Genomic DNA, 14,473 nt, shown 5'->3' with positions numbered 1-14,473 from the left:
AACAGCTCTGGGTCTCTTCAGTTAGCCTTCCTGAGCCTCACAGCATGAGAGGAAAGCTTGGAAAACCTGCCTGTTGATGGTCCAAGCCAGAGGTTGAATGCCAAGGTTTGGAGGAGAATTTGGAGGCGATCTCATGGCTACAGTGAACCACCTGAAAGGGAAGCTCTTAGGAGATGCTCGGGGACTGCCCCCCTCTGCAGAGGGGTGAATGGTCCCCAGCACCTGGATAAAGCCCAGGAAGAAGGGCTGCTCCCCTTCCCCACGTCTGGGCAGGAGAGGACAAGGCTGTGCCAGAGACAGGACGTCTGGGTGTCTGTGGTGGTCTCAGAGCACACAACCATGGGGGATTCACCAGGACAAGCTGATTCCTCCTTCCAAAGGGCCCCTAAAAGAGCTCCCACCAAGCTCCCTGGCTGGGAGCCAGCCGCGCACCAGAGGAGATCTGGCTGGCTCCTAACATCTGGAGTCATTTTGAAGCACCCCTTGCCCTACGACAGTCAAACCCTTGATAACTCCCAGCACAGCCACCAGACCCTTTCACTGGAGGAAACTTTTCCTGAACACCTTGAAAGGATGCCTGAGACACCCACCTCCCGGGGGGCCACTCCCAAGGACCTATGTCCCCCTAGCAGCCACCGAGCCATAAGCAAGCACCGCTGTGGGGCTGCAAACACATCCCAAAAGGATGAGCAGGGCAAACGCCTGTGCAGCACCAGCGCAGCTCTGCCAGCAGGCAGGCACGTGCGTGCCAGATGCTCCTTGTTTCGGGAGGAGGGGAGGCGAGGTTTGGGGGTCAAGGTCACGAGCGAGGGCTGACGCTGTTCCCTGCGAAGGGGCCGTGCAGGGGGAGAGGGAGATGGGCGGAAATACCAGCCCGTGTGTGTAAAACGGGCCGGGTGGGATCCACGGCCACGTCTGCACATGTTTGGCTCGGGAGGTGCAGGGAGCTGCAAGGCAAGGAGCTCCCATGTCTGAAACGAAGGGCTGGGTGGGATGCAGGCCGGCACAGCGTTACTGGGGACAGCCTGGGCAGCTCCTTCGGGCATCGCTTTAATGCCTCGGAGAGGCTGCAACCACCTGGCTTCAGGTCAGGCTCCAGCTACTGATGCGATCAGCATCAGGTATGGATCAGCAGCCATAACACAGTGTGAGACTGAGCACTTTTTGATCTGACTCCTACAAAGAATAAGGCACAGGAGGTCTCCTGCTTAATTACTCCTTTATGACCAACACCTGTGGCTGAATTAGGAGAAACACCTTCCCTCTGGAAGAACCTTCTCGGCTGGATTTGAAGTCCTCCCAGCCGCTGAGACACAGCCACAACCCCGACCGTGAGGCAGGCCAGCAGTGAATTAAGTAATGTATACAGCCAACACATGGGTTCTTACAGCTAACGTGGGAGGTTACAATTAAAACCAGTGGAGCTGTGGAAGAAAATTAACAGCGCTTTTATTACATAAGGTGTAGGAGTCCCAGAAGTTCGCTCACTTGCAGGGGAAAAGCATGAGCAGGGTGTTAAAATGAAACCAGTAATAAAGATTCAGAAAACAGCTTACTGTGGGCCAGTTCCTGATCCACTTATTAGAAAGACCCACAAAAAGAGATTTATTTATTTTTTTTCCCTCAAAGCACATTTAACAGCTTAAGGGCTTCTCCTGCAAAGTGGGGATGCATCGTGGACCTCCAGCGCTCAATCACAGCAGGTCTGAGCAGGATGCTTCAGCATCCCACGAGCTGCAGGTGGCCACAGAGATGGGTCCCCCCACAGGCAGCACCAACAGCATGAGAGGCTTCAGCCTTTGTCTCCCTCCTGGTTCTCTCGCCCAAATCTTTCTTTTCTCTCTCTTTTTTTTTTTTTTTTTTTTCTCTCCACTCTCATCATTAAAATATTCATAAAGCTCCAGCGAGGAAAGAAACGCACAGAAGTCATTTAAAACCTGCTCACGCAAAGCTCACGGGATCCAACTTCAGAACCCCTTTAATGACCTTTTAATAGCACGTTAATGACCTTGTAGCAGCGCTCCTCAGCGCGCCTCGCTCAGCCCCTGCACACCCAGGAATGCAGCGCGGCATTCCCAAGGCAGAACCCAGCCCTTTAATTGACCTGTTCCAGGACTCAGAGAAGTGTTCATAATGTCACTTTGTCACACTGAAGGTTTCCCTGTGCCAGGTGCCTTTGCAGGACGCCGGCTCGCTCAGCCTGCCTCGTTAGCCCCGCACACCGCCTGCTACCCAAGGGAAGCTGCCATCAAAAACATGGCTCTGAAGACAGCAAAACCCAAACCAAAGTCCCAAGAAATGCAGAAAAAAAAATCAATAAAGAACATCCCCGAGCTCTGAGGCAGCTTCACCCCTCGCCCACGTTCCCCAGCTCCACCACAAGGATGGAGATGTTCCTTCCCTGCCAGGAGACGCACAGAGCCGCAGATGTGAAACGCAGCGTGCCAGCCTCACGGCTGTGAGAACCAGCCTGTGCTTTAGGGATTGCACTGTGGGGAAAAATGTATTTTGGCTGACTTCAGAGTGATCCCTGTGGTCCTTGCTAACCCCGCTGTACCAGCGGCATTCTTCTGGCTGAAGGACTTCAAGTCGCTCCCTCCCCACCTCCCTTTTTAAGGAAAACTTAACCTCAGCAATTCATTTTGAGGCACATACTTGGGAGAAAAATAGAAATTTCAAATTCCAGCTGGAGCTATTTCCCATATTCATCAGGAATTTCCAGACCTAGCCTGACACCAATTTGCAGATTTTTGTTGAAAAGTTGACAGCCCAGACAGAGAAGGCCAGACCTGCCCCTCGGGTGGCTTCAGGAAGGTTTTTTGCAGGTTGCCTGCAAAATAAATTTCCCTACCTCTCACTTTGCCACCCTAGAACCCTAAGGCCTTCATGCCTGGGGTCAATGCACGTCTCTCCTTGGAGTTGTGCCCCTCGGGGTCAACTCGTGTCCGTGCAGAGGGGACACCTCTCGGCGTGGTGTTTCCCCATGGCTGCAGGGCTCTGCTCCCCCCCAGGCAGGGCTGTGCAGAGGCAGCAGTGCTGGCACTTGCAGGGGCAGGGGAAGGGAGTGCAGGAGCATAAGGCAGGGGAAGCTGGTGAAGGAACAGCACTTCTTTGATATGTCATGTCTAGCAGGTTAGAAAAAAAGAGAGGAAGAGAGGAGCTAATGGAACATCAGCTACCGCCTGGCTGCATTTTGTCTGGTGAAGCGATCTCGCAGTCAGAGCCATGACAGGAGGAGGGGAGGCAGGCAGCTGCCTGGCATCACACCCTGCTTCTCCAGGGGAAATGAGCAGCAGAAACGACAAAACAGCAAAGTGAGGAACTGGGGGTCCAGCCCCACCGTGTGCCACAGCCACCCCATCCCTCCGCTCCCCAGCCCCATCCTGACCTCAGAGGCTGCAGATGTTCAATTCCCTGAGAACCACGGTCACAGAGGAGGTTGCAGCACACACCGGTGCCTCCCCAGCACCCCGAGCATCCTGGTTTTCACTGCAGCTGCTGTGATAAGATCTGCTCCAGCATCCCCCATAGCCTCCCGCAGTACGGCAGCAGAAATCATCCTTCATCCGTCCCTGCAGGTCTGGGGCTTCAAGGGGCTTTGGGATGTCTTTGGGATATATTGCCTGCCTGCCGCTCCTCTTCCTCCACATCCCAGCAGAAATACTTTATGTCCTCCCTAAATGTTCCAACCTGGAGTACAGCCACTCTGCAACTGCGAGCTATCTGCATAATGCTCATTGTTAGAGCCATCAGTTTTCAAGAAATAAAAGTTAATTATCTTTATTTTTTTTTTTTCCTTTAAGAAAATTGCAACTGCTACTCAAATCCTTTTAGGAGACTAAACAAGACAAAACAATCTGTCCTTTGCTTACACTCTGGTGAAAACAACAACAGTAATCACCTCTTTTCCTCTTTTTCCCCCAGACTAACCTGAGGGAGCTGTGCCCAGCCCCTGCCCCTTTCTCCCAGCAGGTGCAGGAGGGGAGCTCTGCCCCCAGCCCATGGAGACATTGAACACAAGGAGAGCTCCCTGCTGAGCACCACTGCAGGTTTAGGCTGGATATCAGGAAGAACTTCTTTACTGAAAGGGTTGTGAGGCATTGGGATGGGCTGCCCAGGGAAGTTGTGGAGTCACCACCCCTGGAGCTCTGTAAAAGACATTTAGATGTTGAGCTTAGTGATACGGTTTAGTGGAGGACTGGTTAGTGCTAGGTCAGAGGTTGGACTCTGTGATCTTGGAGGTCTCTCCCAACCTAGATGTTTCTGTTATGGGTTCCCTGGAGCAGGAGGAGGCAAGGTGCATGCACACTGAGCCTCCCAGTGCTCAGCACCAGCACCGGATCCTTGCCACAACACTCTCTGATGGCTTTCAGAGGTACGTTTTTGCACATGGGGAATGTTTCCATAAGAAAGGAGTGCAGGAAAAAAACACCACTGCCTGCCCCTGCCTGCAGGATGCTCTCTGTGCCCACGCCTGCAGCTGACCCTGCAATCTTTGCCCAAACCCTTGGTCTCCTGCTCTCCACCTGGCCAGGGAACCACATGAATCCCTTGATGCAAGCAGCTGCTGCAACACGTTCAGGGCTCATCCAGCCTGGCACAAGCCCCCAGTGCTCAACAAACTCCTGTGACCCCACAAAATCCCACCTCAGGAGCTATCTCCACCCTTGCCCCACTGCCCCGGGGTGACCAGACGCTCAACGCCTCTGCCCCATCCGCCTGTTCTCAGAGCAGAGAAAACCTGCTGGCAGAAACAGTGATGCTTCAAAAATAGCCAGGCTGCTCGCTGAGAGATTTTGGATCAGAAATAGGATATTCTGACATTCCTCACAAGTGAAACGTTCTGAAAGAGGGCTGTGGCAACGGACCATCATAATTCATCTGGAGGGACCCCGTGGGGCAGCATCCATCCCTGGGATGGACAGAGCTGTCCCCTGCTCACTGGGACCGGGAGCCACCCACGGGGACAGGGAGCAGGGTGACAGTGGGGTGACACAGCCACCTAACACCCCTCGGGCTGTAAAGTGTCCCTCCCGGCTGGATGTAGTGTGCTTGGGGTTGAATTGGCCCAGAAAGGAATGGATTATCTCTCTTTTCTCAATGGAGAACTTAAATATGATTTCTACAGGAATATTTTGTGCAGAAAAGCCCCCGCGTGTCAACTGCAGGAACTGAGTTTTTGTGCCGAAAGCACACCAAAGACGTGGGGGAGGCGCTGCCAGCTAGCTCTGATGTGGGGCTAGGATCCCTTCCCAACAAACCTCCACTTTCTGCCAATTTATCTACTAATCAATTCCATCTTTCAAATAATGAACTCATTTATGAAGATCTCGACTACGTCAAAAACCCTGGTTTACTCCCTGATACACAAACTTCCCCATCGCAGAGACCTCCCAGCCCCCGGCCCCCCCAGCACCCCTGGCCAGGGCAGGATCTGGCCTTCTCAGCTCAGAGCCACATCTGCGTTTTTGGATGGCTGCAGCTGATAGTTTAGTCTGAAAGTGGTTTCCTTTTCATTTATTAAAAAATAAATAAATAAATAAAAATCAGTGCATTCGGCCCTGTTTGCTCTCTCCAATCCCCTGGCTGTGCCAGCTCTCTGGTGGCACTGGGGACAGTGCTGCTGAGCCCTGGGACAGCCGTTTGGGACAGATGACAAAACACCCTTCATCAGATTGCTGGGGCTCGAGGGGGGACTGCAAAAAGGACACTTAAACCTCCGAGCACTACATGACACGTCCCCAAACTGATGTGCCAAGGTGCAGCCCCAGCAGAAGCAGCCCTGGCCCCTTCAGGGGATGCCACCAGCTCCTCCACCCAGCCCTGCCCGTCCCCAGGAGCACCACCTGCTCCTGCTCCTCCTCACAGATGCTGCGAGGGACCTGCCTTACCCCATTGCCAAGGGCAAACCTGCAGGTTCTCAAAGTCTTGTGCAGATTAATTGGTTGGGGAGGTCCTTAACACGGTTCAGGAAGGTTGCACTGGCTCAGCTGCGCAGGTGGTGCTGCCAGCTCAGCCCCAGCCCCCTCCGGGAGCCGTGGGAATTGGGCAGAAATGTCTCTTTTTCACTACAATGAGATTTACGAACCTGCTTCCTGCAGAAATAAGCAGGGCAGCGCGTACCTGTCTTGGTACTCAGGAAATAAATACTGCAACCCTCCATGGACTGTTCAAGTGTTTTGGACTGGCAACGCGGCCACAAAGACTTAAAAATGAGCAAGTATCAAAACAGAGGGCTGTACAAAGAGGGATTTGGGTTTTACCACCTCCTAGCGCAATGAAGTTCCTGGGATTTCGGAGCCAGCTCCCCCTTTGCATTCCCAGGCAGAAACCCCACTGCAAAGCTTCCCCATCCACCTCCTGTGGTCGTGGTGGGGACCAACGGGCTGGGACCTCCGGTGGCCTCCAGCCCTACTGGGATTGCTCAGCTGGTGGGCACGGCAGAGTTCGAGCTGGGTAATTAGCGCTGCACTAATTACCATCATCACGGGACAGCGGCAAGCTGTCAAGGTTGACGTGCGCTGAACAGAAGCTGGGTTTTGTCGCTGAGCTGCTCCCGTGAGCTCTGGGGTGGGAAAGGCACGGGAGGAGGATGCTGTCGCAGATTTTTTTTCCCCCCAACCGACAGCCACAAGGGAGCAAAGCTTTTCAGCTGAGTGATCCATCGGAGGGGCTGCGGGTTGGGTTCATCCCTCGCACAATGAAGGGACGCTGGGGACAAGGAATCCCCTTGCCAGCAGCTGGCAGAGAGGGGGTAACCTCACCGCCTGCCCCCAGCTCGCCCTGCGAGGTGAAGGCAGGGCACGCGGCCAGCACGTTTTTTTTTTTTTAAAAACCAGGGAGCAGAGCACGCACAAAAACCAACCTTGCGATGAGATGCAGGGAGCAGCCATTCACCCCCAGCGCGCAGCCCGGGGCGGATGAGGTTTGCCCTGGGGAAATGTTCCGTTCTGCTCGGGTTGGTGCTCTCCTTTCAACGCGTCCCAGCCTGAGACTGCTGCTGAGAGCCAGGGCAATTTAGGGACAAAAAGCCCAACCTGTTCTGTGCACATTGTGGTTAATCGAATGTGGTTCACTGCGGAAGCCACCATCCCGTGCAGATGTCCCCATCCATCTGTGCCCCTGTCCCCTGGATGTGGTTGGGTGGGAAACAGCAAGGGGGGAACAACTCGGGGCATGCAGGAACTGAAGGTGCCTGGGAACCAAACACTGCCAAGGCTGCAGCAGCCTCCAGAACACAGCTCCTGGTAGGGATTTCTAAGCCAACAGTGACTAAGGCAGGTTCTGGAAGCCCCTACTTCCCCACCCGGTTAGGTAAAGGAAGAGCCTTGCTTTCCAGGAGCTCTCAGCAACCTCAGTTTGTATCCACCAGACCTCCAACAAGCTCAGCGAGGACACCTCAGGACCAGCTCTCCTCTTCAGGACCAGCCCAGAGCACATTCAGCATCCTCTCTGGGGCAGCCCTGCAGCACCAGGAGCTGCCGATGGGCAGTGTGCTCAGCACCGAGCAGCAGAAACCCCGCAGAGATAGGGGCAAGCTCAAAGGACGGATGGAGCAGGCACCCCAAGAGCTCTCCAATGCAGCCGGGGCAGCAGCAGGTGCCAGGAGGCTCAGCCACAGCTTTGGCAGCTCCAGGCAGGGGGGGAGGCACCTGCATCTGAGCTGTGCCTCCTACCCTCAGCTCCCTGGTCCCACAGATGGGGATGCTGAGGCACGTCCTAGCTGTGCTGGATGGGATTCCCAATCTTTCCTCCTCAAGCAACCTCAAACGACCCCAAAACCCTGAGGAATGAACGCCCCCCATCCCGCAGGGGGGAGCGGGGCTGAGCCTTAATCACTCGCAGCTATCGATAGCGGAATTAACGCCAGCATCCCCTGCCCACCCAGGCCTGACATCAGCCCCACGGCTCTGCAGCGAGTTTGTGAGAGCGGAGATTGCTGTTTATATAGCACATACTGAACGTACACCGGGGGGGCCAGCTGCTTGGCTAGAGGAGGAGGAGGAGGAGGAGGACAGCGGCTACGTAAGCCCATGCAGTGGGGGCATCACCAGGCACCCGCTCAACAGCAGCAGACGGTGGCTTTCTTGCAAGAAACTCAAAGACAGGGCCATGCCAGAGCCTGTCCCAACACGAGGAGGGGACAGAGCAGCCCCACGCTGCATCGCAGCCCAGCCAACAGCCCTGGCTCACGCCCAAGCCCCCGTGTCCCCCCAGGGATGCTGAATTTGGCCAGGGGTCTCCCAACAGCTCCAGGCGCCCGAGAGCAGCTGGAAGACGTCTGCCTGTGCTCAGACAGACAGGGGCTGAGGCAAAGCAGCCAGGCTCACGGTGTTTATTTTCACCCAGGCACGAGGCATACATCATCTTGCCCTGCTGCCCGCCGGGGTTTGTGCAGTTGTAAACCTGCAGCACGCAGACTGTCCATTACGCTGCTTGTCTAGAAAGTCCTCCCCCCAAGGAAAAGTGCATGTTTACCCTTCAAACCCTTTCCCAGCACGCTGGAATTTAAAAGCAATGACTTTGACCCATTATGTGTGAAAAATAAGGATGCAAGTGGCACCGGCATCCCTGGCTGCAAGGAAGGCAGGGGTACCTGGCCGTATTAATTCTGGGCAGTGGTAATTTTGGGGGCTGCGGGCTGCCGGATCCAACCACAGCTGGACCCAACCTGCTGGCACGGAGAGTGGGCACTTCAATAAACAACAGGGAAAGTAGGAAATGAGGCTGTGTCTGGCCCGCTGCTAGAGGAAAGGTTTAAGTTTTTATAACTCGGCCTGATCTGAAAGGATTTTGCGTGGGGATGCTGCCAAACCTCTGGTGTGCGCTCCAGCTCACAGGATCACAAATAATGGCTAAAGGCAGCGGTCCTGGAAGCTGCTGGACGGTTTGGCTGAAATTTTTCAAACAATTCCCCATGAGGCAGGCGTACAACAAGCGTTCAACCCAAACGGCCAGAAGCGCCCCCGGGGATGCAGTGGGCTCTGTGTGTGCACCCCCCACATCCCTGCACCCCCACAGCCCTGTCCTGGACAGAAGGACCAGAGGATTTGGGGGCAGGGGGCACTGCCACCTGGCAGACAAATGAGCAATGAGATCCTGCACTGGAAGGTGGTGCTCAGCGAGCTCAGGCAGGTGACAGAGTGGTTTCCAGCTGCGAAGGCAATTCTCACCCAGGAGTGCGCCACCTTTGTCATTGTTCCCATTTTTTTTTGGTACAATAGGACATTTTTTCACATCACATAGGAAAACAGAAATGCTGCTTCACTGCAGAAACCACTGTGCAGCATTCTCCCTTTATTTCTCCTCCTTTCTGCAGGGGAGAGGAGCCGACATCCCCCACCCACAGGTCCCACAGCAATCCACCACCCTAATAGCAGAGAGCACTGGGGGATGTCAGTGAGCTCCCAGGGCACATCCCCATCCCCCCTCTGTGGGGCTGGGACCCCCGACCTGCCGGCAGAGCGCTCCCCCTCTGCAGCCCTGAGGGTTTCCAGCAGCTCCCACCCTTAGCACAAGCACCCTTTGTGCCCGGCTGTCCCCCAGACCCAGGGGCTGGCTGTAGCAGGGTCACCAGAACGACCCCCACCCCGTGCCCATATCCCTGCTGTCCCACATATTTCATTCTCTTACTTATTCTGAAGTACTCTGGGATAGGAGCTGCATTGTGAACATTTCCTGGCGGGCTCTGCCCTTTGCTGGAGGCTCTCGGAGCTCCTTCGAGCCTGAAATTTGTCGTTCACAGGGGCAAGCAGCCCCAGGGGACCAGCACACAGCTGCTCTGTGGCAGGCGGTGACCCCTGTGTTCAGGCCACTTTGAGAGTGTGGTTTGGGGTCTTGTGAGGGGGAAAAAAAGCAATAAGGTCACATAACAGCACGATTGAGGACCCAGAGTAGTATGCATGCACTGGAGGGTCAGATGTAGATGACATGAGGAGTCCAGAACTGCTATTTCTGGGTGCTTAAGCAATTTGACTTGCAAACTTGTTAAGATTAGCATGATTTTGTAAGCTTGGTATACACACAGAGACTGATGTGATCTATACGGTATAGAACATCAGCTCTATACACACACAAACAGCACTAACTCCTTGCAATTCATACCTGATTTTACATATCTACATTAGATTTTTCACTTCCCAAGCCCACAAACACATCCTCACTACAAGCGCACCCCAGCGTAAGGCCCCAGATCCGAGGAGGTTGCTGCACGATGCTGGATGTGACATTTCAGAGCACCAGATCTCCAGGAGAATAAATTACTGAAAGACAACTTTCACCAGCCCTCGAGCAAGAAATGCCATCTGCAAGAGCCAAGTGCTGCATCTTCAGATGCCACTCATCCCTTAATTAAGCCGATTTTAATTGGGTGACTCTAAGCTTTAATTAATGGCAAATTGTTCATGCACATGCATTTTTGGGTTGCGCTGGCAGACGGAATTTTCCCGGTTTGGGAAGCTTTGTGTCTGGGGGGCTGGGCTGCAGTTATGGTTCCTCCTCCTAAAACCCAGCATCCTGACCCCTGCGGGCACATCTGGGTGAGGGGGGGAGAGGGGTGAGGCTCAGCTGGGGCTGCAGCAACCCAAACGTGGGGAAATGTGCTCATGAGGGATGGGACCATGTCCCTGGTGCCCTGGGTCCGGCTCCCACCCATTTCTGGCACCCTCCGTCCTCCTGGGATCATTACTGAGCATCTGCTGGTGACAGCTGCAAGCACAACACTGGTGACTGCTCAGTTCCCCTCCTGGATGGGCCACCTCCTGCTTTGACAGCCCAAAGCTCCCCATGGGGCTTGGGAACTTCCCAACTGCCTTCTCCTGAGCACAAGCCATCTGAACCCTCCTCCAGATAGAAGCAAAGGAAGGGATGAGGGCTGGTACTGACCCCATGGTGGTGATGCTGCAGAACCACCAACTGCTTGCTCCCCTGACCCAAGCAGAAGACCAACAGCCATTGCTCAGCCCTAAAACCACATGAAATCAGCCCAATGTGGGGCTGGGTACAAGGCAGGACCCCGTCAGCTGGTGAAAAGGGGAGAAAGCTGGAAGCTGAGGGTGCACAGGAGAAGCCGGGCACTGGATGGAGGAGTTGTGGTTTATTGGGGTTGGGGGGGCACAGCAGGGGCACAGCCTCAGCCCAGAGAGCTGCCTTCTTCTGTGTGAAAGCCCCAGGAACCCATGTATTTGTGGCACCACACCCTGTTTCCTGCGGGGACCTGCAACACTTCAGAGCTGGCAAAAATCTACCCAAGCCCATGACCCGCACCTGCACAGATGGCAGCAATCGAAGGTGAAGCCACACACCTGGCTGTCCCCAGGCTTCCTGGAGAGCCCTGCTCCCACCCTGCACACAGCCCCCTACCTCCCCGCAGTTGTTAACTCCCAGCTTCCTCGCTTCCACCCCAAAATCCCCCCGGTGCCTTATCCACTCTTGGATCTCGCACCAATTTCAGCCACTGGAATGCGATTCCCAGCTCGGTTCCCAGGCTGTGGGCTGCATGGCTGCAGCCTCGCTTCCCAGCCAAGGTTCAAGCGGAGTTAAGCTCCGCTGAGATAACTCGGGGCTTTCCCTCTCCCAACCACATTCCCACCGACCAGGCTCCAGGGAAGCCTCCGGCACGCTCTGCCCTGGGCCAAGCACTCATTTTTCGGGCAGGGGCTGTGCCGTCGGGGTCACCACCTCTGAGCAGGACCCATAGGCATTAGCACAATGCAGGCAGGGTAACATTTGTCTTACAAGCAGCCAGAGCTTCCTGCACAGCAAACATCTCTTTTATATCAGCGCGGTGGAAGTGCTCCCCCCAGCTCACCACTGCCAGTGACACGTCCCAGCCCCACGCTCCAAATTTTGGAAGCTGCTCGCCTGAAGCCTCCACCTGGCCACCCAGTCCTGAGCCCCCTCCTGTGTGGGGAGCCAGGACCCCGCTGACCCCCAGCCTGGACAGGAGCCTCTGGCACTGGGAAAGAAGGGGCCCAGCGCTCCCAAAAAGTTTCAGTGAAAGTTTTCCAACAGTGGCCAGGCGCAGAGGGGAAAGACGAGGGATGTGGAGACATGTCACAGCACCCCAAACATAAGTTTCGTGCCTGCACAGACACGTTACGTTCTGTTACACGTATGTTGTGTTGTGTTACACACCCGGGGAGCCCTGCACACTCTGGCTGCCCTGCTCCTGCAGCAAGACCACCGCACCCCCCTCCAGCACTGTCCTGCCACCGAGACCCCTGGAGCCACACTGAGCCCCCCCAGATTCACTCCCCATTAACTGCAGCCCCCCAGGGACATGCCTGCCAGCCCCCCAGCTCCCCCCCGTCCCAGCACCAGCCGCGACCCGGGACGGTGCAAGGTGGGACCCCCTCCAAACACCCAGGACCCCCGAGTACCGGGCCGGGAGGGCAGCCCCGATACTGCAGGAGAGGACAAGCCACACTGCCGTGCCCGGGGCTGCAATCCTGGTTGAACAGTGCATCCTAGCGGACACCGCCTCGCCTCCTCTCCCGGAGCATCCCCACCGGCCGGCGGGGAGCGTGGGGAGCGGGGACCCCCGGGCGAGCCTCCCTTTGCTCCCCCCCTCCTCCTCCGCCTCCCATCCCACCCCCGGGGGGGGGGTACAGCTCCTACCTGGGTGCATCCCAGAGCCCGTCTCGGGGGGCTCCAGCCCCGCTGCTCCCAGGGGCAGGGCGCAGAGCAGCGCCAGAGCCAGCGCCCCGCAGCGCATCGTGCGCCCCGGCCCCGGCCCCGCTCCCGGCACGGCGCATCCCGGGCCCGCCGCCCCCGCCCCCGCCCCCGCCCCGCCCCGCGGGACCCCCGCAGGGAGGGGAGGGCGGGGGGGGGACACCCGACACCCTCCCCTCCCTCCACCCCCCCCCCGGCACACGGAGGGGGGGGGACACACGCGTAACCCCTCCCCCGCCCTCACTGCCGGGCCGTGCACACGCAGCCGGGGGCGCAGGGGTTAATGATGCCCCCACCCCCCCGCGGGTGTTTTGGGCAGCGTTGGGAAAGGAAATTGCACCCCCCCCCCCAAAATAAATAAATAAATAAATAATAATAATAAAAAACAACCCACAAATGTTGATGCAGCTGTTACTGGGGTGTTTATCCCCAATAAACAGCCCCAAATGCTATCATTTGGGGCTGGGGGAAGGACCCCAACCCTCCTGCCAGAGCTGTTCTCGTATCTTCAGGGTTCCATCCCCCCTCTCCTCGCCCCCTTCTTGGCATTGCAGGGGTTAAACCCGCCTCCCCCCTCCCCCCCCATGCTGGGGGCTTCGAGGAGCTCGGTGGCTGCGGTGGGCACCCACGGGGCACTGCCACCCCCTGCTGCACCGGCCACATCCAAAGGGCATCAGGGCGGGAGGTGTTGGTGGGCAGGTGCCCCCCGAGTGAGTTTGCCCCATAAATGCCACAGGTGGTGGCTGTGCATCACTCAGCCCCATGCCCCCACTGCATGTCCTGCTCCTCTGTCCCCACATTGTGTCCCCACGTTGTGTCCCCAGGTCGTGTCCTGCTCCTGTCCCCACCTCCCAGCCCTTCCCCTGCTGTGCACCGAGGGCATCCCAGAGACAAAGGTCAGAAACACTCAAGGAGCCACTTGCTTTGCAGCACAGAGGGTTTTATTCACCAAGAACATGTGATACGGGTTTGGCTTTTCCATCTCAGGTGTTGCTGAGTCCCATCGATCTCCACAGCTGTGACCTTCTGGCCCTGCAGAAATTCTCCTGCTGCGTTTCTTGTACGCCCTGCAGCAGCGCTCTACGGGGGATGTGCAACCTGCCTCGCAATGCAGAGGCTCTGCCCTTTGTTCCTTTCCCATACTGACATCCCACTGCAGCAGCAGTTTTTAGGTGGATCACCTGCACACCCATGCCTTTTAAATACTCTCCAACTCCAACAGGAGGAAAAAAAAAAAAAAAAGATAAAAACTTGGGAAAGAAATACATTTACCCTGCCACAACCCCGACTGCTCAGCAGCACCTTTTCATGCAGATGATCACTTTGCTGAACCCAGTGACACAACCTCACCCACTCACTTCCTCAGAAAAGGAAAAGGGGGCTTTGCCCCCGGTGGGCACAGCTGGGCAGGGACGGTGCCTCCGCCCCGCTTGTGCTGGGCTGGGTATGGAGGAGGCTGCCAGGAAGAGAGCAATAATAAAAACAGATGTAGACAAAGCCAGTGCTGGGATATTCTGTTTCAGAGCAATCACAGAAAGTGGAGACAAGAACAAAATGAACAAGGTACAGTCAGTGATATGTTTTTCTTGGACTTATCACAGCTCTGCTCCATCAGCGTTTGTCAGTGTGTCCTCTACAGGTGCAGGAGCTCTGTCCTGCTATTTCCATCCATTGGCTCAGGAGACGTTTTGTTCTGGCCTCCTGTCCCAAACAGCCTCAGAGTGCTGCTCCCTCGCCTCAGAGCTTCCCCCAAATATCCGCATGGCGTTATCGGAGCCCCCTCCTCCATGGCAGCACAGAG

General features: G+C 56.1%; 1 protein-coding gene across 1 annotated transcript in view; it reads right to left on the bottom strand.

Annotated features, from left to right (window-relative positions):
• LOC311217065 (uncharacterized protein) overlaps positions 1 to 12,715 on the bottom strand; it is a gene marked incomplete at both ends in the record, with an annotated part of 71,540 nt that extends 58,825 nt beyond the window's left edge. The window contains one exon of the mRNA XM_084298802.1: positions 12,619 to 12,715. Within this exon, the coding sequence (XP_084154928.1) occupies positions 12,619 to 12,715 (97 nt within the window). The remainder of the gene's footprint in view (positions 1 to 12,618) is intronic.
• Positions 12,716 to 14,473: the final 1,758 nt, after the last annotated feature.

The sequence above is a fragment of the Netta rufina genome, assembly GCF_964035555.1.
Source record: "Netta rufina genome assembly, chromosome: 20".
Classification (NCBI taxonomy): Eukaryota; Metazoa; Chordata; class Aves; order Anseriformes; family Anatidae; genus Netta; species Netta rufina.
This window is presented reverse-complemented; position numbering and strand designations above follow the sequence as displayed.